General features: G+C 55.8%; 2 protein-coding genes across 5 annotated transcripts in view; one reads left to right on the top strand and one right to left on the bottom strand.

Moving 5' to 3' along the window:
* Nucleotides 1–2,514: 2,514 nt before the first annotated feature.
* Nucleotides 2,515–17,134, top strand: FSD1 (fibronectin type III and SPRY domain containing 1). 4 transcript variants are annotated; one of them, XM_021930548.1, is made up of 13 exons: nucleotides 2,515–2,677; nucleotides 3,855–3,950; nucleotides 4,107–4,238; nucleotides 5,494–5,595; nucleotides 6,536–6,558; nucleotides 6,738–6,859; nucleotides 8,087–8,296; nucleotides 12,011–12,109; nucleotides 13,183–13,342; nucleotides 13,709–13,788; nucleotides 16,278–16,438; nucleotides 16,640–16,728; nucleotides 16,824–17,134. In XM_021930548.1, exons 1-13 carry the CDS (start codon nucleotides 2,663–2,665, stop codon nucleotides 16,846–16,848), a joined length of 1,314 nt encoding a protein of 437 aa, XP_021786240.1. In that variant the 5' UTR covers nucleotides 2,515–2,662; the 3' UTR covers nucleotides 16,849–17,134. The 4 variants fall into 4 exon arrangements, with proteins under 4 accessions (XP_021786240.1, XP_003914737.1, XP_017807583.1 ...); XM_003914688.3 differs by having other exon boundaries at nucleotides 16,278–16,529; XM_017952094.3 differs by lacking the exon at nucleotides 2,515–2,677 and having other exon boundaries at nucleotides 2,813–3,950; nucleotides 16,278–16,529.
* Nucleotides 17,135–17,348: 214 nt separating this feature from the next.
* Nucleotides 17,349–25,033, bottom strand: part of STAP2 (signal transducing adaptor family member 2) — a 13,903-nt gene continuing 6,218 nt past the window's right edge. Inside the window, exons 3-12 of the mRNA XM_031659071.1 lie at nucleotides 24,831–24,886; nucleotides 22,701–22,801; nucleotides 21,472–21,606; nucleotides 20,300–20,369; nucleotides 20,108–20,210; nucleotides 19,926–19,991; nucleotides 18,389–18,559; nucleotides 18,212–18,304; nucleotides 17,764–17,838; nucleotides 17,349–17,506 (exon numbers count right to left, since the gene is read on the bottom strand). Coding sequence (XP_031514931.1) covers nucleotides 17,442–17,506; nucleotides 17,764–17,838; nucleotides 18,212–18,304; nucleotides 18,389–18,559; nucleotides 19,926–19,991; nucleotides 20,108–20,210; nucleotides 20,300–20,369; nucleotides 21,472–21,606; nucleotides 22,701–22,801; nucleotides 24,831–24,886 — 935 coding nt within the window. The 3' untranslated portion in view covers nucleotides 17,349–17,441. The remainder of the gene's footprint in view (nucleotides 17,507–17,763; nucleotides 17,839–18,211; nucleotides 18,305–18,388; nucleotides 18,560–19,925; nucleotides 19,992–20,107; nucleotides 20,211–20,299; nucleotides 20,370–21,471; nucleotides 21,607–22,700; nucleotides 22,802–24,830; nucleotides 24,887–25,033) is intronic.

Here is a 25,033-nt window from a genome sequence, read left to right as displayed (position 1 = left end):
ACTAAAAAATACAAAAAACTAGCCGGGCGAGGTGGCGGGCGCCTGTAGTCCCAGCTACTCTGGAGGCTGAGGCAGGAGAATGGCGTGAACCCGGGAGGCGGAGCTTGTAGTGAGCTGAGATCCGGCCACTGCACTCCAGCCTGGGCTACAGAGCGAGACTCCGTCTCAAAAAAAAAAAAAAAAAAAAAGAAATTAGCTGGACATGGTGACGGATGCCTGTAATCCCAGCTACTTGAGAGGCTGAGGCAGGAGAATGGCTTAAACCCAGGAGGTGGAGGTTGCAGTGAGCCGAGATCACACCACTGCACTCCAGCCTGGGTGACAAGAGCGAAACTCTGTCTCAGAAAAAAAGAAAAGAAAGGCAGTGTACGTAAGTGAGTTGGGGGAATGCACCCCTGTGAGCTTTCTGGAAGGCTCTACATAAACACATTTGGGTACAGGAAGACAGTGTGAGAGCAGGTGGCTCCGTGGGGGAGGGGCAGGCAGCCTAAGCCTGAGCAGTGAGATAAATGACAGGGTCCCTGCCTCAATTATTTTGCTCCCAAAATGTCTCTCTTTTGCTGGGTGCTGTAGCTCACACCTGTAATCCCAGTACTTTGTGAGGCTGAGGTGGGAGGATCACTTTAGCCGAGTTTAAGATCAGTAGCCTGGCGATCCATCTATTAAAAAAGCCCGGTAGTGGCTCAAGCTGCCATCCAGCACTAGGAGGCCAGGCGAAGGCCGGATCACGAGGTCAGGAAATCAGAGACCATCCCTGGCTAACACGGTGAAACCCCATCTCTACTAAAAATACAAAAACTGCTTGAGTGCGTGGTGACCTGTAGTCCCAGCTACTCTAAGGGAGGCTTGAAGGGCAGGAAGAATAGAAGTGAACCGGGAATGAGCTTGCAGTGAGCTGAGATCCGGCTGCTACACTCCAGCCTGGGGCTGACAAGCCGAGAGACTCAAATCTCAAAAAAAATAAAATAAAATAAAATTAAAAAGAATCTGAGCCAGGCATACTGGCTGAGCCTGTCCCAGCTTTGGGGGAGGCCAAGGCAGGTGGATCACCTGAGGTCAGGAGTTCGAGACCAGCCTAGCCAACATAGCAAAACTCAGTCTCTACTAAAAATACAAAAATTAGCTAGGCCTAGTGGTGGGTGCCTGTAGTCCCAGCTACTCAGTGGGGTTGAGGCAGGAGAATTGCTTGAACTGGGGATGGAGATTACAGGGAGCCGAGATCCTGCCACTGCACTCCAGCCTGAACGACAGAGTGAGACCCTGTCTCAAAAAAAAAAGATACAAAACTGTTCCTGTCTCTAAAAAAAGAACAATAGGCTGGGTGCGGTGGCTCACGCCTGTAATTCCAGCACTTTGGAAGGCCGAGGCGGGTGGATCGTGAGGTCAGGAGATCGAGACCATCCTGGCTAACACGGTGAAACCCCATCTCTACTAAAAATACAAAAAAAAATTAGCCGGGCGTGGTGGCAGGCACCTGTAGTCCCAGCTACTCGGGAGGCTGAGGCAGGAGAATGGCGTGAACCCAGGAGGCAGAGCTTGCAGTGAGTCGAGATCGCGCCACTGCACTCTGGGCAACAGAGTGAGACTCCGTCTTAAAAAAAAAAAAGAAAAGAAAAGAAAAGTCTTCCTTTGAAGTTCAGAGAAATAGATTTCTGTTGATAACTTTGGGTCCTATTACATGGCCTGGAGAAGCTTGGGGGTCCTGTGGAGGAGGTTCATGGGCTCTGGAGTTCCTCCCAGCCCTGCACCCCTCACCCCTGACTCTGTAGTGCCTTCTGGGAGGAGGTGGCGAACCCACAGACCTCAACGTCTCAGACCCAACTGCAGAGTGACCTCCTTTCTCACTCGGACGGAGAAGGCCTGCATCATACGCAGCGTTCCTCTCCACCACAGTGAGGTTCTGCGGTGCCTGTGCCTGCACCTCCCCTGCAGACATACACACCCTCCCAGCCTCCCCTGCCCACTCCTTCCCGTAGTCAGAACATTCTGAAACTCCACCCTTCCCCCCACCCTCTGCGGAGGGACCCTGGATAGATTAGGTCCCAGGTCCTTCCAAAGCTGGACACAGACATTCTTAGCTTCGCGCCCGGGCTGGCACGGAGACCTCTGGAGGAGCTGTTGGAACCTGGGGCTTTGTGGGGTGTATAGGAGTTCAGTTGTGACATAGGGACAAATGGAAACAAGGCATTGGAGGCTGAACACCCTCTTGGGCAAAAGCCTCAGATTTTCAGTAAATGCAAGACGTGAGAAGGCGGGCTAGACAATTTGAGTAGCAACGGATAACCTGTGTGAGTGAACAAGTGAGGAAACTGAGGCACGGGAGCACTAGAGATGATTCTGAGGTCCCACGGCAGGGCCGGGGGTCGAGCCCCCTGTCTTCTGAGCCAAGGCTCTCTCCACCTCACATATCACCACCGACACAGCCCGGTGAGCCCCAGGCGCTGGACGTGAGGGCTCTTGGCGACGCCAGCGCGGAACTACATTTCCCAGACGGCCGCGGCGGGCGCGCCTGCGCAGTGCGCGCGGTGATGGAGCGCTAACCGGGGGCGCGGCGGCAGCGAGGGCTCGGCGGGCCATTGGCTACCGGCCGCGGCACAGGCAGCTTGGGGACTCAGCGTGCGCGGGGCCCGCGGGCCGGGCCGGGGTGACCTGGGCTGCAACCATGGAAGAACAGAGGGTAGGACGGGGGGGGGGGGGGGGGCCCCTGGGGGGGGGGGGGGGGGGGGGAGGGGACCAGGTGTTGCCGCAGCGCCCCCACTCCCTCCCCGCCTCCGCCCCAGCTGCTCTGCGGCCGAGGCCCCACCCCGTCGCGACCCCGCCCGGATCTAGCCCCCCACCCCAGTTTGGGACGCAGTCCCCCCGACATCTTGGCTTGGGGCCAGGCACGTGCCTTCTAAGCCCCCCACCCTGCCCAGTATCCCAGTCCCATCCCTGACCCCCATCCCCCACGCCCTCCTTCCTGGCTGCGGACCAGGCATCCCGGCCCCCCGCCCCACCCTCGGAGGACGCCCCGCCAGCTCTGCAGTGCGGACCCCACCGACCCTGCCCCGGGGAAAAGAGCCAGTTGGAAGCCTGGGTCAGAGCAAGAGGCTCCTGAGCAGGATCCTCCCTCCCAGAATACCCTGCCCTTCCCCAAGACCTCCCTGCCCCTCCCCACTTACCTGGCGCCCCTGCATCCCTGGCCCGCAGGTTCCACCTTTGCCCAGGTAATTTCTTTCTCCTTGCTTGTCCTTGTCCCCCAGGTAGGCCCCACCCCTGTTCCGAGGCTAGCCCCTATCCCAGGCTATCCCACCTCCCTGGGGTTTTCCTTCCACCCAGAACCCTTTCCCCAGGTTAGCCCATTTTCCAGCAGGCATCCTTTTCCTCTGGGGTTTTCTGTCCCCAGGCTAGCCCCTCGCGCCCCACCTTCAGGATGTAGGTATCGGGTTGTAGCCTTTGTGCTCAAGCACACCTGGTTCGGGCCGGGGTCTGTCCCTTCCTGAGAGGTTCTCTGTGAGCCTCAGTTTCCTCTCCTGTAATATGGGGTAGCTTAGGGCGCCCAGCTGCTATAGGTGAGTTGTATCAGTCCGGAGCTTCACCTCCTGGCTGGTGCCCAAGTTCGAGAACGTGGCAGCCCCCACATGTCCTCTCTGGATCCCTGGAGGGGAGCATGGGTCAGGGAGCCTGGCCAGGCTGAGGGACTCACCTGTCTGCCGTGTGTGTGTGCACGCGAGTGTGCATTTGTGTATGTGTGTGCATATGTGTGCACGTGTACACGTGTGCGTATACGTGTGTGCACGTGTGTGTACCTGTTTGCACATGTGTGTGTACGTGTGTGTGCGCACCTGTGTCTGTCCACACTTCTGGTGGTGCAGGAGGCCCTGAGGAAGATCATCACAACACTGGCTATGAAGAATGAAGAAATTCAGAGCTTTATCTATTCCCTGAAACAGATGCTGCTGAATGTGGAGGTGAAGGTGGTGGGGGAGTCCTGGGCAGGTGGGGGGAGGGGAGGAGCCTGGAGGGTGCAGCCATAGGAACTGGCCTCTTGCTGTTAATGCCTGTGGGAGGTCTCAGTTTCCCCCTCTGAACACGGGCTTTGGCCAATCCTGGCTGTTCCGACCCAGGCGAACTCGACGAAGGTGCAGGAGGACCTCGAAGCAGAGTTCCAGTCCCTCTTCTCCGTCCTGGAGGAGCTGAAAGAAGGCATGCTTATGAAGATAAAACAGGACCGTGCCAGCCGCACCTACGAGCTGCAGGTGAGGGCTGGGGGCATCTTCCTCTCCCCCCCACCCCCCTACTCAACAGAACGTAGCTGGCTCTCATCTTCTTCCCAAAACTGGGTGCGTCTTGAGTTTCTGATCTCTCCCCTGACCCCTCCCTGTCCATGGCCCCATCAATGCTCCATCCACCTGAGATGGAGGTCTCGCTCTGTCACCCAGGCTGGAGTGCAGTGGCAAGATCTCGGCTCACTGCAACCTCCACCTCCTGGGTTCAAGTGATACTCCTGCCTCAGCCTCCCAAGTAGCTGGGATTACAGGCACCCGCCACCATACTGGGATAATTTTCGTAATTTTAATAGAGATGGGGTTTCACCGTGTTGGCCAAGCTGGTCTCGAACTCCTGACCTCAGGTGATCCTCCCGCCTCAGCCTCCCAAACTGCTGGGATGACAGGCGTGAGCCCCTGTGCCTAGCCTGCCTGTGCTCCCTCTGAATCCCTTCTCCATCATGGTGTCCCCGCGTCTGGCTCAGATCTTCCCCTACTGTCTTCACTCAGTGCCTCCGGTTTCTCAGCCCTTCCCACTGGCCCCCCAGATCTGAAGGTATCACCTCCACTTATACACCACCCATGGCTCCCGTGGGCTCTCACTCAGACTCCAAGCTGGGGTCACACAGGCTGCATCCAGACCTCCTGGGCAACTTCCTGACATCCCAGATTCCCGTCCCCAGGCAATCTGGCGCCCTGGAGCCTGGGTGTGGCCTGGGCATGTGAGTTTTTGGTTGGTTTGTGTTTTGAGACAGAGTCTTGTCCTGTCATCCAGGCTGGAGTACAGTGGCGCAGTCATGCCTCACTGCAGCCTCCGCCTCCCAGGCTCAAGCGATCCTCCCACCTCAGCTTCCCGAGTAGCTGGGATTACAGGTGCACACCACCACACCCAGTTAATTTTTTCTACATTTAGTAGAGATGGGATTTCACCGTGTTGGCCAGGCTTGTCTTGAACTCCTGACTTCAGGTGATCCTCCCGCCTCAGCCACCCAGAGTGCTGGGATTACAGGCGTAAGCCACCGCACCCAGCCTTATGTGAGTTTTTAAGGAAGGAATTCCCCATGGATTCTGTTCTGCTCCCAGAGCCCAGCCCCATTTGGTGGGGCGCTTGAGGCTCCAATCTCCATCTCTCACCTGGAGTTCGAGAAGGGTGTGGTACCCTGGATTCTGAATGGGGTGGGGAGCCCTTGGGGGGCCTGAGGCAGTGGGGTGAGTTGTCCCCTCCTTTGGTGCCTGGTGTCCACAGAACCAGCTGGCTGCCTGCACGCGGGCCCTGGAGAGCTCCGAGGAGCTTCTGGAGACAGCCAACCAGACTCTCCAGGCCATGGACCGCGAGGACTTTCCTCAGGTGGGTGCCTGTGATGCTGCCAGGCAAAGAACGATGCGCCCGGTCACGTTCGCATTTCAGGTGAACAAGCACATTTTTAGTGTAAGTGTAGCCCACCCATGCGATACTTAGCCAAAGCACATACCGATACCAAGAAAGTGTCCAGGCCGGGCGCAGTGGATACGCCTGTAATCCCAGCACTTTGGGAGACCAAGGCGGGTGGATCAGCTGAGGTCACAAGTTAAAGACCAGCCTGGCCAACACGGCGAAGCCCCATCTCTACTAAAAATACAAAAATTAGCTAGATGTGGTGGTGGGCGCCTGTAATCCCAGCTACTTGGGAGGCTGAGGTGGGAGAATCGCTTGAACCTGGGAGGCAGAGGTTGCCGTGAGCTAAGACTGTGCCACTGTACTCCAGACTGGGCAACAGAGCGAGACTTCATCTCAAAACAAAAAAAAGAAAAGAAAAGAAAGAAAGCGTTCAGGCTGGGTGCAGTGGCTCATGCCTGTAATACCTGCAGTTTGGGAGGCCAAGGCAGGAGGATTGCTTGAGGCCAGAAGTTTCAGACCAACATGGGCAACATAGTGAAACCCCATCTCTACAAAAAATAAAGTTATTGGCTGGGTGCGGTGGCTCACACCTGTAATCTCAGCACTTTGGGAGGCTGAGGCAGGCGGATCACGAGGTCAAGAGATTGAGACCATCTTGGTTAACACGGTGAAACCCCGTCTCTACTAAATATGCAAAAAGTTAGCCGAGCATGGTGGTGGGCACCTGAGGTCCCAGCTACTCGGGAAGCTGAGGCAGGAGGATGGTGTGAACCCGGAAGGTGGAGGTTGCAGTGAGCTGAGATCACCCCATTGCACTCCAGCCTGGGCGACAGAGCAAGACTCCGTCTCAAAAAAAAAAAAAAAAAAAAAAAAAAGAAATCTTTGAATGTTGTTCTGTTCCTCTCTCTAGGCTGCCAAGCAAATCAAAGATGGGTAAGACGCTGGGGTCTGGCCCCCACCCCACTTCCCTGCCCCTGGTGTGAAGACAGGGGCCGCCTGGTGAGGGTGTCTCAGCCCAGAGCTCCAGACGGGAGCCCTGGGGAGGGGCCCGCTTGCACCACAGATGACCAGGTCTGGGCCCCCACGCAACGTCTGCCACCTCCTTCCCGCAGAGTGACCATGGCCCCTGCCTTCCGGCTATCACTGAAAGCGAAGGTCAGTGACAACATGAGTCACCTCATGGTGGACTTCGCACAAGAGCGGCAGATGCTACAGGCACTCAAGTTCCTGCCTGGTGAGAGGGGCACGCACTGGAGGGCCAGGACTTCCGGGGAATGACCTGGGAGGCTGTGAGGCCCTGAAAAAGGACCTGGAGTAAGGTGGACGGCCAGGTGTCTGAATTCCACCTGGGGGAGGTGGAGCCCTAATAATTCATGGGAAGCCCTAATAATTCATGGGAAGCCCTAATAATTCATGGGAAGACCCCACCCACTGGGTAGTGGCATCCTGGGAAAACTCTGTCCTCAGGAATGAGCCACAGAATACGTGGGGTGGGGGTATTCGGCCGCCCATGGGTGGAGCTATCAGAAAGCCCCACCCACCAGGGGATGAGGTCCTGGGAAAACTCTGTCCCCAGGGGAGGAGCCATAAGAACACCACACCCTGTGGGGGTCTCGTGAAGCCCATACATGGGTGACCATCAGGAAGCCACACCCACCAAGGGGTGCAGTCAGCCCTGGGAAAACTTTGTCCCCCGAGGGTGGAGCCCTGAGGATACCATGTCCTTGGGGGAGTGGAGTCCTCCCGAGACCTCCTCCCTGGATACAGCCATGAGAAGGGCACACCCACCACATGGTAGCTCCTGGGTAAACCCTGTCCGCAGGGGTGGAGCCCTGAGAAGGCCATGCGCCCGAGGAGAAATGGGCTGAGAACCCAACCTGTCTATGATGCAGCCTCAAAGAAAGTCACATCCCTCATTGGCAGAGAATTTGGAATAATTCTGCCCCTAAATGATGGAATCCCGAGAAAGCTCAGCCCTCCCCCCACCCGCTGATGGAAACTTAGAGTCTCCATGGCTGGGCACGGTGGCTCACGCCTATAATCTCAACACTTTGGGAGGTCGAGGCGGGTAGATCACCTGAGGTCAGGAGTTCAAGACCAGCCTGGCCAACATGGTGAAACCCCGACTCTACTAAAAATACAAAAAATTAGCCGAGTGTGGTGGCGCATGCCTGTAATCCCAGCTACTCGGGAGGCTGAGGCAGGAGAATTGCTTGAACCAGGGAGTCAGAGGTTGCAGTGAGCCAAGATCGTGCCACTGGACTCCAGCCTGGGTGACAAGAGAAAGACTCTGTCTCCAAAAAACAAAAAGTCTCCACCCCCGCAAGCGTGGAACCCCCCCAAAATTGGGGGCCATACCCCCAAAAGTGTCCCTCATGTAGTTGGGCGGCGCTGCAGCAAGCCCCCTGCCCCCTGCACCAGGCACAGAACCCTGACCCCCTCTCCCTTCCGTCCTGGGCAGTGCCCAGCGCGCCGGTGATCGACCTGGCCGAGTCCCTGGTGGCAGATAACTGTGTGACCCTGGTGTGGCGCATGCCGGATGAGGACAGCAAGATTGACCACTACGTGCTGGAGTACCGGCGGACCAACTTCGAGGGCCCGCCCCGTCTCAAGGAGGACCAGCCCTGGATGGTCATCGAGGGAATCCGGCAGACAGAGTACACTCTGACAGGTAAGGGCAGCGTGCGCCAGCTCCGCCCAGCTGTGAACAGCAACCCCTTCCAGGCTGCCGTCTCGCCATCAGTCACTGGGGACCTTGGGCACGATCCCCAAGACTCACGGAGTCTGGAAGCAGCCTGAGGAGGCGGATCAGAAGTATGAGACAGTGGCCGGGCGCGGTGGCTCACGCCTGTAATCCCAGCTCTTTGGGAGGCTGAAGTGGGCGGATCGCCTGAGGTCAGGAGTTCAAACCAGCCTGGCCAATATGGTGAAACCCCATCTCTACTAAAAATACAAAAAAAAATTAACTGAGCATGGTATCAGGCACCTGGAATCCCAGCTACTCGGGAGGCTGAGACGGGAGAATCGCTTGAACCAGGAAGGCGGAGGTGGCACTGAGCCAAGATCACGCTATGCCCTTGCACGAGATGCCCTCCAGCCTGGGCAACAAGAGCGAAACTCATCTCAAAAATAATAATAATAATAATAATGAATATATTTTTCTAGACATGGGATCTTGCCATTTCCCTAGGCTGGTCTCCAACCCCTGGCCTCAAGCAATCCTGCCTCAGCCTCCCAAATAGCTGGGTACTGTCCTCGGAGCAGGGCACAAAGCAGACAGTAAGCTTTTCCCTCCTGGAGCTAGCGTTCTAGATTCACCCTCCAAGTATTTGGGGTCCTCCTTGGCAGTTACAAGAAACTGAAAGCTGACCAGGCATGGTGGCTCAATCCTGTAATACAGCACTTTGGGAGGCTGAGGCAAGAGGATTGCTTGAGGCCGGGAGCTGGAGACTAGCTTGGGTAACAAAGCAAGAGCCCATCTATAAAAAAAATTTTTTTTTTTAAAGTTATCTGAGCATGGTGGTCCCAGCTACCAAGGGAGGCTAAAGTGGGAGGATTGTTTGAGCCCAACAGTTGTAGACTACAGTGAGCCATGACTGCACCACCGCACTCCAGCCTGAACAACAGGGCAAGAGACCCTGTCTCTACAAAACAGAGAGAGAGAGAGAGAGAAAAGGAAGGAAGGGAGGGAGGGAAACCCAAGGAATCCACTCAGCTGTTGGAGGTAGGGTCTGAAGGGGGAAAGCCTCATGAGATTAAAAAGCCATCGTGGCCGGGTGCAGTGGCTCACGCTGTAATCCCAGCATTTTGGGAGGCTGAGGCGGGTGGATCGCTTGAAGTCAGGAGCTCAAGACCAGCCTGGCCAGCGTGGTAAAACCCTGTCTCTACTAAAAATGCAAAAACATTAGCCGGGCGTGGTGGCGGATGCCTGTAATCCCAGCGACTCAGGAGGCTGAGGAGTGAGAATCACTTGAACCTGGGAGATGGAGGCTGCAGTGAGCAGAGATCGCGCCACTACACTCCAGCTTGGGCAACAGAGGGAGACTCCCTCTCAAAAAAAAAAAAAAAGCCATCCTGATCGGGGAAACCCTCAGGGGCGGGGAGAAGCTGGCTGAAGGGTTAACTGTCCACATTCTCTAGCTGCTTTTGGGCTGTAATCAGCCGGCTGGTTATCTGTAATTAGCATACAAGGTTAATCATGAGCTCGCTAATTGCAGGGGAAAAAGTCACAGCCGCAGGAGAGCTTGCGAACAGCTATTGGCTTATCCTTCTCTTGAGAATCAAAATAAACACACCCCTTTTATTTGTTGTAAATAGGATTCCTCAAATCCCTCCTCCAAGCGTCCCCGCCTTTTGGTTTTGTTTTCTGGTAACTTTGTATTTTGAAATAAATATAGATTCACAGGGAGCTGCCAAAACAACTAATACAAAAAGTACAGTGATGACCAGCCTTAGTTAGCATAAAACCAGGAAATGAACCGCGAGGGTGCAGTGGACTCACATCTTACCAGTTTTTTTTTTTTTTTTTGAGATGGAGTCTTGCTGTTGCCCAGGCTGGGTCTGATGGCAATCTCGCTTCACTGCCGCAGCTCCGCCTCCCGAGGTTCTACCGTCTCCTGCCTCAGCCTCCCGAGTAGCTGAGACTGGCGCCCACCCTGCGCCGGCTAATTTTTTGTATTTTAGTAGAGATGAGTTTCACCGTGGCACCAGGATGGTCTCAATCTCCTGACCTAGTGATCCACCATGGCCTCCCAAAGTGCTGGGATTACAGGCGTGGCTCATTACGACCTGCCAGATTTTTTGTGTTTGTTTGTTTTGTTTTGTTTTTGAGACAGAGTCTCACTCCTCTGTTGCCCAGGTTGGGCGCAGTGGCGTGATCTCAGCTCACTGCAACCTCTCTGCCTCCCTGGGTTCAAGCGTTCTCCTGTCTCAGCCTCCCTAGTAGCTGGGATTACAGAGTGAGTCACGGCCTTTCGACTTTTTTTTTTAAAGACAGGTTAGCAGAGTAGCGGTGGCTCCGCCTGTAATCAACGCCTGAACCAAAGTGGCCGGATCACAAGGTCAGGAGATGAGACCATCCTATGCCCGGTGAAACCCGTCTCTCACTAAAAATACAAAAAAAACTAGCCAAGGGCCGAGGTGGCTGACGCCTGTAGTCCCAGCTACTCGGGAGGCTGAGGCAGGAAGAATATAGGCGGGAACCCGGTAGGAGCTTGCAGTGAGCAGAGATAGCACCATTGCACTCCAGCCTGGGGCGACAGGCGGGACTCCGTCTCAAAAAAAAAAAAAAAAAAAAGACAGGTTGCTTGCTGGGGTAGCCTGCAGCTGGACTGCAGTGATGCAATCATAGCTCACTGCAGCTTCAACCTCTTGGGCTCACATGCTCCTCCTCCCTCAGCCTTCTGATTAATGGGGACTACAGGTATGCACCCACCACACCTGGCTAATTTTTTTGTGGGGGATGGAGGTTTACTCTGTCACCCAGGCTGGAGTGCAGTGGCGTGATCTTGGCTCACTGCAACCTCCGCCTCCCGGGTTCAAGCGATTCTCCTGCTGCAGCCTCCTGAGTAGCTGTGATTACAGGCGCTACCCACCCCCCAGCCGCCCATTTTCATATTTTTAGTAGAGATGGGGTTTCATCATATTGGCCAGGCTGGTCTTCGACTCCTGACCTTAAGTGATCTGCCCATCTCGGCCTTCCAAAGTGCTGACATTACAGGCGTGAGCCACTGCACCCAGATAATTTTTTATGTTTTATTATTTATTTATTTGAGACAGAATCTCAAATAAATGTGTCGCCCAGGCTGGAGTGCAGTGGTGCAGTACAAATCTCTGTATTTTGTGATAGGATCTGAAAGCATCCTGATTGGTCTATGTGGGTTGGAGGTAGAGTCAAGTAATTCATAGCCCCTCAGGGAGAGGAAGGCAAGGATGGTTTCTCAGGGATAGGATGTTTATTTATTTTTTATTTTTTCTTGAGACGGAGTTTCGCTCTTGTTGCCCAGGCTGGAGTTCAATGGCATGATCATGGCTCACCGCAACCTCCACCTCCCGGGTTCAAGCAATTCTCCTGTCTCAGTCTCCCGAGTAGCTGGGACTACAGGCATGTGCCACCATGCCCGGCTAATTTTGTATTTTTAGTAGAGATGGGGTTTCATCATGTTGGTCAGGCTAGTCTTGAATTCCCAACCTCAGGTGATCCACGTGCCTCGGCCTCCCAGAGTGCTGGGATTACAGGCGTGAGCCACTGCATGTGGCCAGGTAAGATGTTTATAAGGTGGTTCTTTGAATGGCGTTGGGAATCACAGTGGGACATGACAGTTTTAACCCATGACTCAGAGTCTCAGGGAATACACGGTGTTGAAATGCCTCTCTTGCCTCCCAGGTCTCAAGTTTGACATGAAATACATGAATTTCCGCGTGAAGGCCTGTAACAAGGCAGTTGCAGGAGAGTTCTCTGAGCCGGTGACTCTGGAGACACCAGGTGACTGGCTTCTACCCTTGCCCTACCCTTGACTCCATGGCCCTTTCCTCCCACGGCCCCCAGAGACCATGAGAATCCTCAAAGCAGGGCAACTTTGTTGCCCTGGCTGCCAGGAAGCTCAAAGCTCCGTCCACAGTGGCTTCCTTAGCCTGAGTGTCTGCTATAACCCTGTTTTTGTCCTTTGCTTCTGAGGTTTACCCCAGTGTATCTCGATGGTTTTTATATACAGCCACACACACCCTCTCTTTGCCCAAAAATAGATAAGTCTTCTGTAGAGCTGGGGATGAGATTTGAGTAGTGAAGACCGATTCCAGAACCTTTCACAGTGACACCTTCGCATGCCCTGCTAGGAAGTCCCTCTGAAATCTAGCCTAACTCCCTCGTGCTGTAGCCCAGCCCCTTTCTTGGGATTAGCCCTCCATGGAAGCACAGGGTAGTGCAGTTGGCTTGAAAATGCCTCCAGAGGTCGGGCGCGGTGGCTCACGCCTGTGATCCCAGCACTTTGGGAGGCTGAGGTGGGCGGATCACAAGGTCAGGAGTTCAAAACCAGCCTGGCCAATATGGTGAAACCCCGTCTCTACTGAAAATACAAACATTAGCTGGGTGTGGTGGTGGGCACCTGTAGTCCCAGCTACTTGGGAGGCTGAGGCAGGAGAACTGCTTGAACCCAGGAGGCGGAGGTTGCAGTGAGCCGAGATTGTGCGACTGCACTCCAGCCTGGGTGACAGAGCAAGACTCCGTCTCCAAACAAAAAAAAAGAAAATGCCTCCAGACCTGGGAGGGAGGCCTTTAGGCCACAACCCTCGGCCTTCGCGCCTCTGGCTCCATGTTCTGTCCCCTCTGCCCTTTGCCATATCGTCTCTCCTGTTGTCTTTCTGCTGGTCCGTCTCTATATCTGTCTCTCTCTGAGCCTTTGTTGGTCTCTCTGTCTCCGTCTTGGACCCTTGTCTCCTCGGCTCTCTGATTCTCTGTCCCTGTCTTGGTCTGTCTTGGTCACTGTCTGTCTCTCTGTCTCTCTCTGTGTCTCTCCGGGTTTCCCCATCTCTGTGACTCCCACGTCTGCCCGGCCCCAGCGTTCATGTTCCGCCTGGATGCGTCCACATCCCACCAGAACCTGCGGGTGGATGATCTCTCCGTGGAGTGGGACGCTATGGGCGGGAAGGTGCAGGATATCAAGGCTCGCGAGAAAGATGGCAAGGGGCGGACGGCGTCTCCCATCAATTCCCCGGCCAGGTAGCCTGCCCCCTCCCCTCCCTAAGTCTCTGGTGGAGAAGATCAATCTGGACATGGACACAGAGCCCAGTGTGGTCACAGCTGGGGTGGAGAGGAGACCCAGGGCTGGGGGAACCCAGAGAGGGAATGAGGGGAGAGGAGATTTTGAGTGGGGTTTTGATGGGTAAATAGGAGTTTCCCAGAAGACAGAGGGCACAGGCATATTCTGACATAAACATGAGATGCTAGATATATAGAAAGAGCCAAATACTGCCAGAGATTGACCCAACATCCACAGTGGCTGGGGTGGACTAGGGGAGCCATACCCTGGGAGAGATGAGTGTTAAACTGAGTCTCCTGAGCCTGCCTACTCCCTGCCCACCACAGAGGTACTCCATCTCCCAAGAGGATGCCCTCAGGTCGTGGGGGACGGGACCGCTTCACCGCTGAGTCCTACACAGTGCTGGGTAAGGAAGGGGAGAAAAAAGGGGAGAGGGGAGTTTTGGGCAGGGGCCTAATGGTGGGGGTTGAGGGAGAAGCTTTGCCGTTGGCTGCGGAAACAGGCAGCCATCAGCAAAGCTGCTCCCGGAATAATAGGTTGTTCTGTCACTGCCGAAAAGGAAATATTTGGGGATAAGGGATTGCTGGGGAAAGCCAGAATTTATGGAGTGAAGGAAAGAGACTGTGGATCAGATGGTGCCTGGGCAGGAGCTTGGGGGCAATTGTCTGAACTCCGTGGAGTATCTGGGACTTGGGGAGTAGCTGGAATTTGAGGATTAGCTGGGATTTGAGGAGTAGCTGGAAAGAATGGTTGCCTGTAGAGCAGCTGGGTTTGTGGGGAAGCTGAAGCCAGGCAGGAGTTTTGGGGGATTGTCTGAGGGTATGTGGAGGAGCCAGAGAGAGCAGCCTGAAGAGAAGTCAATAGCAGCATAGCAATGATTGGATCCTGTGAAGAAGAAGCTGGAGTTAGTGGAGGAACTGGAGTTTAGGGGAACTGCTACTGTTCAGAATAGAGCTGGAGAAAGAGGCTAAAGTATGAGGAAGTCAGTGTGGTCAGGAATATCTAGGGAGAAGGAAGTTAGGGGGTAGCTGGGGTCATGAGGATAAGCTAGGGCCTGAGGGGAAGTTATGGTTCTGTGGGGATCTAGATTTTCTTGGGAGCACCAGGGATTGGTGAGAGTTTGGTTTAGGGAGAAGCAGAAGATACAGGGAGTTGTCATTGGAGTTGCTGAGATTTGTGAGAGAAACAGAGAGAAAGAGAGAGACATAACCCTTGGGAAAGGGCCTGGATAATTTGTGATTTGGGGAGTAGCTGAGATCAGGGAGGAGCAGACCTGGAGAAGACATGTATATAGAGGTTCATTTTGTATCTGGAGAGGGGCTGAGATATGATACAAAGATCAACTGTGATCTGGGAGGGGCAAGAGTATGAGGAGAAGCTGAAGCTCGTGGAATACCTGCACTGGGTGAAGGAGTAGCTGAGATGGCAAGAACCTGGATCTGGGGCCTGGAGAGGATCTCAGCTCTGGAGAGAATCTGGACTGTGTACAGAGCTGAAGCCAAGGGGTATCCCAATTCAGAGGGTTCCTGGAGAGTGTAATGGAGGTTTGAGGAACACCTGGATTCCAGGAGGAGCTGAGGCCTGGAGAGTATCTGGCTTGAGGAATGCCTTGGGGGAACTTCTGGCCTCAGCAGTAGCTGAGGCCTGGGAGAACCTGCCTTCCACGCGGAGTTGGGGTCTGGATAGAATCTGGATTCAGAGAGCAGGAGGAGGGAGTCTTGAGTCCTGAGGAGTATCTGAACTCTGTCACAGCCAGGAGCTAGAGGGAGCTTCTAGACTCTGCCAGAACCAAGAAGTAGGGGGAGCATCTGGACCCTGCCAGAGCTGGGAACTGGGGGGAGCATCTGGACTCGAGGAGGACTTGAGGGCTGTGGGAACACTATGAGTCTTCCAGGAACAAGGGTTTGAGGATGATCTAGTTTCTGGGAAGAACTGAGGGGCATTTGGACATGGGGAGGAACTGAAGGAAGTTTCTATGGTCTGGAGGAGTCTGGAAGGAGTAGCTTGGGCTTGTAGAGAATCTGAAAGGAGTAACTGAAGCTTGGGGAGTGTCTGGGCCTACTAAATTTCTGGAGGAAGTTGATAAAGCTTAGGAGTATCTGGGGGGAATACCCAGGAATCAAGGAATATTAGGAGGGAATAGATGGGACTTGAGGAGCATCTGGAGGGGAATCACTGGGACTGAGGAGTATCTGGGGGAAATAGCTGGGACTGAGGAGTATCTGGGGGGAATAGCTGGGACTGAGGAGTATCTGGGGGAAATAGCTGGGACTGAGGCGTATCTGGGGGAAGTAGCTGGGACTGAGGCGAATCTGGAGGGGAATAGCTGGGACTTGAGGAGCATCTAGAGGGGAATCGCTGGGACCGAGGAGTATCTGGAGGGGAATCGCTGGGACCGAGGAGTATCTGGGGGAAATAGCTGGGACCCTGAAGAGTATCTGGGGGAAATAGCTGGACTCGAGGAGTATTTGGGGGAAATAGCTCGGACTCTCAGGCATATCTGGGGGTAATACCTGGGATCCCAAGGAGTATCTGGGTGGAATAACTGGGGTCTGAGGATATTTGGAGGGAATAGCAGGGACAGTGGAGTATCTGAAGGGAATAGCTGGAGCCCAAGGAGTATCTGGGGGGAATAGCTGGAGCCTAAGGAGTATCTGGAGGGAAAACTGGAGCCCAAGGAGTATCTGGAGGGAATAGCTGGGGCCAAAGGAGTGTCTGGGGGGAATAGATGGGAACTTGAGGAGTATCTGGGGGGTACAGCTAGGAATCTGAGGGGTATCTGAAGGGAGCAGCCCTGGTGTAGGGAGTACCTTGGGGGCTGGCCCTTTGTGGAAGGGCATCTGTGGCCCGGTTCTATCCAGTTCCCCTGCTCACCCCTCCTGCCCCGCGCCACAGGGGACACGCTGATCGACGGCGGGGAGCATTACTGGGAGGTGCGCTACGAGCCGGACAGCAAGGCGTTCGGTGTGGGCGTGGCCTACCGCAGCCTGGGCCGCTTCGAACAACTGGGCAAGACGGCCGCCTCCTGGTGCCTGCATGTCAACAATTGGCTGCAGGTCAGCTTCACGGCCAAGCATGCCAACAAGGTCAAGGTGCTGGACGCCCCCGTGCCCGACTGCCTGGGTGTGCACTGTGACTTCCACCAAGGTGACCCCAAGCCCCAGCTGCCGTCTCTGGCTGCCCCTGCCTGAGTCCCCTCCCTCTTCCCCCATCCCACTTCTGACCGTTCCCACTGTCACTCTGCCCCCCTACCCCAGGCCTCCTGTCCTTTTACAACGCCCGCACCAAACAAGTATTGCACACTTTCAAGACCAGGTTCACACAGCCCCTGCTGCCTGCTTTCACGGTGAGCTGCCCTCCGCGGCCCAGGGGGAAGAGAAGGTGGTACGGGCGCTGGGGTTTGAAGCGGAGCCCCTCCCACCTCCCCCTGCTCTCCCTCAGGTATGGTGTGGCAGCTTCCAGGTGACCACAGGCCTGCAGGTCCCCAGTTCTGTGCGCTGCCTGCAAAAGCGAGGCAGTGCTACCAGCAGCTCCAACACCAGCCTCACCTAGGCCCCCAGGCACCCACCCAGCTGGGGTGTTCCTGGGGGAGCCGCTGCCAGGCCCAGGCTGCTGGAGCCAGGCACCCTCCTCTGTCATTTGCTGCTTGGAGCCTTAACTCCGGATGGGGGGTCACCAAGAGGGAGCGGGCACCCTGGCGGGCCCTCCTCCCCACCTCACCTCTTAATAAAGGTCAAACACTGGCCAGGCCAGGCCGCGGTGCTGGTTCTTCGGGCCTGGGTGGTCCTCTCTGCTGTGTGGCACTGGGACCTCAGCCTTCCTGGCTATAAAATGGGCTTTTCTCACAGGATACGCTGGTAGATTTCACTGAGCTGAGGGTTACCGGGAGTAAATGGGGCCATCTGTAGGCAGACATCTGACGGACCCCTCGTCCCCTACTCCCCGAAGCCAAACCAGACACATGGGTCCTGGGGTCAGAGTTTTAATCCTGGGAGAAAGAATCTGGCCACTGGGCCATGCCCTGGGACTGGCCTGGGACTGGTCCCCGGCGTGTCCGAATCAGTGCTCCAGTGCCCGCCTCTTCTCCAGCTTCTTCTGTAGCTCTGCCGTCATGTCCGCCAGCCCTGGGGGTTCAGGACCGGGAGCTGCAGCTGGCCCAGGGATCCCCAGTCCATGTCCTGCCCACTGACAGCCACCCACGACCAGCTACAGATTTGCAGGGCCCCATGCAACATGACAGTGTGCTCATAGGCATTAGGAATTTCAAGACAGAGACAGCAGAGCCTTAAAAGACAGGGTGCTTAGGAGTGTGAGGCCCTGTGTGACTGCATGGTCACACGCCTGGGAAGCCCGCCCCGCACTGAACCCACAGACCCCTTACCAGCTGTGGGGAAGAGAGGTTGGGCTGAGCTGGCTGGCAGCTTCCTGGCCAAGCCACCATTAAAGACTCTGGGCTCTGGAAGAGAAGACAGATGAGGCCAGGTGCGGTGGCTTACGCTGGTAATCCCAGCACTTTGGGAGGCTGAGGTGGGTGGATCCCTTGAGGTCAGGAGTTCGATACCAGCCTGGGCCACGTGGTGAAACCCCTTCTCTACTAAAAATACAAAAATTAGATGGATGTGGTGGCAGGTGCCTGTAATCCCAGCTACTTGAGAGGCTGAGGCAGGAGAATCGCTTGAACCTGGGAGACAGGTTGCAGTCAGCCGAGATCGCACCGCAGCCTGGGGCGACAGAGTGAGGTTCCATCTCAAAAATAAACAACAAAGACAGATGCCGGCTGAGGCTGGCGTGCCATCAGGTGAGGGCAGGATTTGTGGGGGCACCCCTACCTAGCTTGGGTCCAGTGGGTGGCTTTGGAAGCTTTGCAGGAGGCTTTGGCAACTTCTTCGGCTTCACGATGACCGGCTGACTAGAGGAAGCCACTGCGTGGACAAAAGTGTAATGTGTCACATCAGCTGTTGACCTGCTTCCCCAGCCCCCAGCTCTCAGCAGCTCTCCCCACCCACCATCTTGGTTCTCATAGTCAACAACTGGGGCATCTCCAATGGGGGTCACGTAGTTCTCTTCCTGGTTCGGTAGTGGGGGCAGTGGGGGTAACAGGGGCAGCTTCTCCTGGCTGGACACAGGCACAGATGCAGGTGGCAGCAGCTTGGGGCCACCTGTGCAGGGTGCAGGACCTGATGGGGAAAGGTAGTCACTGTCAAGACCCACATCATACAGGGACACCTTGGTGGGGGGTCTGTGTGCGTGCCTGGAGACATGCATATGTCCCTGTGTGTCTGTGTGCCCCCATGTATAAGTCTGTCTGGGCTGGGCGCAGTGGCTCACACCTGTAATCCCAGCACTTTGGGAGGCCGGGTGGGCGGATCACCTGAAGTCAGGGGTTCAAGACCAGTCTAGCCAATATGGTGAAACCCTGTCTCTACTAAAAACATAAAAATTAGCCTGGCATGGCAGCAGGCTCCTGTAATCCCAGGCAGGAGAATCGCTTGAACCCAGGAGGGAGAGGTTGCAGTGAGCTGAGATCGCGCCACTGCACTCCAGCCTGGGTGATAGAGCGAGATTCCGTCTCAAGAAAAAAAAAAGGTCTGTATGTCTTTGTATGGCATATGCATGTACACTAATCGAATCTGGATAAGTTAAAGTACCAGGTTTGTACAAACATGCCTGTTGTGTGTATACATGTGTGACTCTGCACGCCTGCTAAGGTAGCTGCTTTAGTCCTTGTCTAGATGAATGTGTTATGCCCATGTATCTAAACATGTCTGATTTTGTGCCTGTGCATGGATGTGTCTGCATTTATGTGTACACACGTGATTGTGGGATGAGACAGGTGTATCTGTGCTACATAGCGTGTGTATGTGACTGGAATTGGGGGACATGTGTATTCATGCATGTGTGGATCTGTTGTGGCCACACAAGTGTATGTCAACTTCTGGCTAGGCAGGTGGCCATAGTTCATGAATCATGCATGTGTGTGTGGATGTGGCACTTGGGGGTCCTTGCATACGCCCAGCCCAGGGAAGACCAGACTACCCACACTACCTTCCTTTCCAGTGTGTTCTCTGCCTCCTCCTCTCACTCCATAAACAGGACCAATTCCCACCTCTTTCCCAACACCCACCCTGATTCCTGGTCCCTGGGGGGCTACTGCTTCTCTGGATGCACCTTCTGACCCCCTCAATGCCCATTTCTACCTAAGAAGATCCTTTGGGACCATCTACAAAGACCTACTCTTCTAGGAAGCTCTCCCTGCTCTGCCCCCATCTTCTCCCGAACTCTAGGCGCCTCCCCCGAGCCCAGGTTTTTCCTCCAAATTCGACCCTACAGGATGAGAGTGTCTGTGTTTAGCTCTGTCCCAAGCTGGGACTCCCGCCCTCTCCCCCAACACACACCCCAATGGCAGGGTCTGAGTCATTTCTGTCCTTGCAACTTTGGGAACATCAGACACAGGCGGTGCAGCCACCAAGCCGAGTGAGGGGGCGTGGCTGAATGCGGGGTCCTCGATCCCTCCCACCTCGGCCCGCGGGGAGGGGGCGTCACCTGGGCCCAGGGCGGAGGGCGCCACCCACACACTCTCGCCATTCTCCTTATCGGCTTCCACGTAGCCTGGAACAGAGAAGGCGTCCTGGAGGAAGCGCGGCGGCCAGGGGCGGCCCCGTCCGTCCAAGCGGGGGCGGGAGAGGTGAGAACTGGGCCCCCAAACTCCCCGAAGGCGCACCCACCTAGCACCTTCTCGTAGTCCTCGTCCAACAGGAATGGCACCAGCGCCTTTTTGGTGTGCGACACGAAATAGTTGACCACGGCGTCCAGGGAGGTGCAAGAGAACTGGGGGCAGATGGGGGAGGGGTCAGGCTGCTGGGGAAGGGACGCGGATCCCACAAAGGCACTTCTAGGGACCCCGGCCCAACGCTCACCGGCTCTTCCACGTCGATCACGTACTTGGGGCCCTCCCGCTTCACCTTGTAATGCCGGACCACGTGTGTCCTGCACCAGCAGAAAGCGAGTGAGTGGCTCAGCCCAGGCTCCCACACCGCCCCCCAGGGAAGGCCCCGCTCCGACTCCGGGCTCCGCCCCCAATAGAAACAGGTCCATACTGGCTCTGCCCCCACAGAAGGTCCAGCCACTGACTGGCTCCACCCTGTGAAGGACCTAAGCCCCTCTATCCTCCCGGAGTATTGACTGAACCGACCCACCCCCACAGAAGACCCCACCCCTAGTTTTGGCACCACCTCCAGGGAGGGACCAGGCCAGACTGACAACAGTCTAGGAAAGGTCAGCCCCTAATTCTGGCACCGCGCCTAGGGCGAACCAGGCCCTAAAGACTCCGCCCCAGGTAGGCCCCTCCCCCTGTAGTGGCTCCACCCCCCGGCCCCGACTCCACCTTCTACATCGCCTTGCCCAACCGTGGACTGGGCTTGAGGATATGGCAAAAGGCTCTAACTCCGCCCCCAGGGTGGCCCCGCCTCCATAGCCCTATTCAACTTCCAAAAGGTCATGGCCGTGACTCCACCCATAGATCCTGACTCTGCCCAAAGAGTCCATTCCCACCCTTGGATTTGACTTCATCCCCTCCAGTGGCCCAGACCTGGCCCCTGCGTACCTGACGTTCCGGAGGAGCCGACCCTAACCGAGGGGTCTGACTCCACCTGCAGGGAGTCCCAGCTCCTAACCCAAGACCTGACTCCTCCTGCCTGGGCTCTACCTTCTTCCCCAGGCATTGACCCCGTACTTGGGGCAAGGCCAACCTCAGGATCCCACGACCCCGGAGCTCTGACCCCGCCCCCCAGCCCGCCCTGCCCAGCTCTGACTCCGCCCCCAGCCTCTCCTGCTTAGCTCTGACTGCACCCCCATCCCGCCCACCCCAGCTCTGACTCCGCCCGCAGTGTGCTCTGCTCAGCTCTGGCTCGGTCCCCAGTCTCCCCTGCTGAGGTCTGACTCCGCCCCCAGTCTCCCATGCTCAGCTCTGACTCCACCCCCAGCCCGCCCTTCTCAGCTCAGGCTCGGGTAGGGCTCCGCCCCTGCTTCTGACCACGCCCCCGCGCCCACCCTCCTCCCCACCCAGGGCTCCCGAGACGCGCATGCGCACCCATTGTGCATCTGCCGCGTGGTGACCGACACGCCGTCAGCACCGTCCCCGCTGGGCCGCAGCAGCAGGTTCCCGCACTCGGGGTAGCGCTCCAGGAGCAGTTGTGCCTCCAGCCGGCTCACCTTCAGGAAGCACCTGTGGAGGGCCGCGTCACCCACTCGGGACCCCGGAGACCAAGTCCGCTCTTCCGCACGTAAACCCCGCCTCCTCTGAGACCCAGCCCCGTCCCCATCCCCTAGGCCCAGGAGACCCTGCCCTGCTCTCCAGACCCAGGCCCCTTCCATGGAGGCACAGTCTGGCCTTCCGGGCTCCTAGTTTTTGTGGCTTTTTTTTTTTTTTTTTTTTTTTTGAGACAGAGTTTTGCTCTTGTTGCCCAGGCTGGAGTGCAATGGAGCGATCTCGGCTCACCGCAACCTCCACCTCCCGGGTTCAAGCGATTCTCCTGCCTCCGCCTCCCGAGTAGCTGGGATTATAGGCATGCGCCACTAGACCCGCCTAATTTTTGTATTTTTAGTAGAGACGGGATTTCTGCATGTTGTTCAAGCTGGTCTCGAACTCCCGACCTCAGATGATCTGCCCGCTTAGGCCTCCCAAGGTGCTGGGATTACACGCGTGAGCCACTGCACCCGACCGGGTTTTTTGTTTGTTTGTTTGTTTTTCTTTAGAGATGGGGTCTCGCGATGTTGCCCAGGCTGGTCTCGAACTGGGGTCAAGCAATCCTCCCGCCTCGACCTCCCAAAACGCTGAGATGACAGGCACGAGCCACCCTGGCCAGCCAGGCTCCTAATTCTGGCCCCGGGAGGCCCTGCCCGCCTTCCTAATCACCAAAAACCGCCCACAAAGACGATGCTCCGCCCCAAATCCAGGCCCCGCCTCTGGGGTCCCGGATACCCTCTCCTACAAATAACCCCTCCCCGGAGACGAAGCCCCACCTTCTAGACACCTAGACTGACCACCCCCAGACCCTGTCCCCACTCCTCAGGCCTAGGCCCCGCCTCTGAAGACCCTTCCAGTCCTCTAGGCCCCTAGACCCGCTCCTGGAGATCCTGCCCCGCCTCCCAGCATGTGCCTTAACTCCCCCTCCCCCTTCCCCACCCCTCAGCCCCAATGCCATCGTCTTGCAAAATCCAAGACCCAACTCCAGGGGACTCAGCTCACGGCCCACCCTCAGCCACACACCCACCTCCCGTCCCCATTCTGCAGCCCCTCGGGACAGGCGGGGCACTCACGAGGGTGTCTCCAGTGCACGGCGCGCCTCCTCTTTGGCCAAGACTTCAGCCATCATGTATAGGTGCCCAGGAAGCAGGGTCAGGTTGGACGGGACACGGAGCTGAGGGGCGATCGAGGGACAGTGACTGCACCCGGCCGGCCGGGAATGGACGGCTGTGCCCAAGTCACAGAGTGGCAAACTGAGGCCAGAGCTCAGAGCCATGAACTCTGACACCTCAGAGGGCAAAGAGGGCATCGAGAGGGTGCAGAGGAGTTGAGTGAAAGTAGATGCTGGGGCTAGGCGCGGTGGCTCACGCCTGTAATTCCAGCACTTTGGGAGGCCGAGGCGGGCAGATCACCTGAGGTCAGGAGTTTGAGACCACCCTGGGCAACATGGCGAAACCCCGTTTGTACTAAAAATACAAAAAATTAGCCGGGCGTGGTGGCAGACACCTGTAATCCCAGCTACTCTGGAGGCTGGGGCAGGAGAATCACTTGAACCCGGGAAGGCGGAGGCTGCAGTAAGCCGAGATCACGCCATTGCACTCCAGCCTGGGTGACAGAGTGAGACTCCGTTCCCCGCTCCCCTCACCCACCAAAAAAAAAAAAAAAATAGATGCTGGAATCTCAAACTAAAGTCTTCAGGGGCCAGTCTGGTCTCAAACTCAATGGCCTGCCAGGGTGAGGCAGGAAGCAGTCAAATCAGAGGGAAAATGGGAAGGTAGACTAAAATTCCCTGTTGATAAATGATGTCAGCTAATTTTTTAAAATTTAGCACTCTGTGGCCAGGCATGGTGGCTCACGTCTATAATCCCATCACTTCGGGAGGCCAAGGAGGGTGGATCGCTTGAGCACAGAAGTTGGAGACCAGCCTGGGCAACATAGTGAGACCCTGCTCTACAAAAAATTTTAAAAATTAATGAGATGTGGTAGTGTGTGCCTGTAGTCCCAGCTACTTGGGAGGCTGAAGCAGGAGGACTGCTTGAGCCTGGGAGTTGGAGGCTGCAGTGAGCTATGATCACACCACTGCACTCCAGCCTCGGCAACAGAGAGAGACCCTGTCTCAAAAAAATAAAATAAGAGGCCGGGCGCGGTGGCTCATACCTGTAATCCCAGCACTTTGGGAGGCTGAGGTGGGTGGATCACGAGGTCAGGAGATCGAGCTGACACAGTGAAACCCCGTCTCTACTAAAATACAAAAAAAATTAGCCCGGCGTGGTGGCGGACGCCTGTAGTCCCAGTTGCTGGGGAGGCTGAGGCGTGAACCCGGGAGGTGGAGCTTGCAGTGAGCCAAGACTGTAACACTGCACTCCAGCCTGGGCAACAGAGCCAGACTCCATCTCAAAAAATAATAATAATAATAATAAAATAAAATAAGAAATACAGCTGGTCGCTGTGGCTCACGCCTGTAATCCCAGCACTTTGGGTGGCTGAGGTGGGCCGATCACTCGAGGTTAGGAGTTTGAGACAAGCCTGGCCAACAGGTTGAAACCCCATGTATACTAAAAAAACAAAGATTAGTCAGGCGTGGTGGCGGACGCCTGTAATCCCAGCTACTCGGGAGGCTGAGGCACGAGAATTGCTTGAACCGGGGAGGCAGAGGTTGCAGTGAGCTGAGATCGTACCACTGCACTCCAGCCTGGGCAACAGAGCAAGACTTAGTCTCAAAAAAATAAAACAAAATTTAGCACTCAGTTGATAAAACAAAGGATGTTTATGGGGTATATTTGCTCCAAGGTTTGAGGCCAGTGTACTATACTCTGGAGCCTTGTTTGGAGAATGAAAGATGGAAAGAAAAAGGAGGCTTCTTTTTTTTTTTTTTTGAGACGGAGTGTCGCTCCGTCACCCAGGCTGGAGTGCAGTGGCCGGTTCTCAGCTCACTGCAAGCTCACCTGGCTACACCATTCTCCTGCCTCAGCCTCCCGAGTAGCTGGGACTACAGGCTCGCCACCTCGGTCCTCGCTAGTTTTTGTATTTTTTAGTAGAGACGGGTTTCACCGAAGTTAGCCAGGATGGTCTCCCTGACCTTGTGATCCGCCTCTGTCTCTGCCTCCCAAAGTGCTGGGATTACAGGTTGAGCCACCGCCAAAAGGAGGCTTTTGAGGAGATCTGGCGAATGGGACAGAGGGCTTAGAGAGCCACTGCTCTACCTCCACCACCGCTAAGATGAAGCCTTCACATTTCCACACCTGCTGGGTCTCTGCACCTAGGAACAAAAGAAGAAAAGAACCATGTCAGTGAATCTCAGTCTACTCATCAATGAAATGGGACTAGGGAAGAGTCCCTTGTTTCAAAGGGCTGTTTCTTTTTCTTTTCTTCTTTTTAGCAATACAACTGAACGAAGCACATCAAT

This window comes from Papio anubis, chromosome 20 (genome assembly GCF_008728515.1).
Source record: "Papio anubis isolate 15944 chromosome 20, Panubis1.0, whole genome shotgun sequence".
Lineage (NCBI taxonomy): Eukaryota > Metazoa > Chordata > Mammalia > Primates > Cercopithecidae > Papio > Papio anubis.
This window is presented reverse-complemented; position numbering and strand designations above follow the sequence as displayed.

What these genes read in the sequence shown, in the direction of transcription:
- FSD1 (XM_017952094.3), top strand. Translation starts at nt 3,621, where the DNA reads ATGTCCTCTCTGGATCCCTGGAGGGGAGCATGGGTCAGGGAGCCTGGC. An exon ending in ACCGCGAGGACTTTCCTCAG is followed by an intron (nt 5,596 to 6,535) that starts GTGGGTGCCTGT and finishes TCCTCTCTCTAG; the next exon opens with GCTGCCAAGCAAATCAAAGA. An exon ending in GGTGACTCTGGAGACACCAG is followed by an intron (nt 12,110 to 13,182) that starts GTGACTGGCTTC and finishes GCCCGGCCCCAG; the next exon opens with CGTTCATGTTCCGCCTGGAT.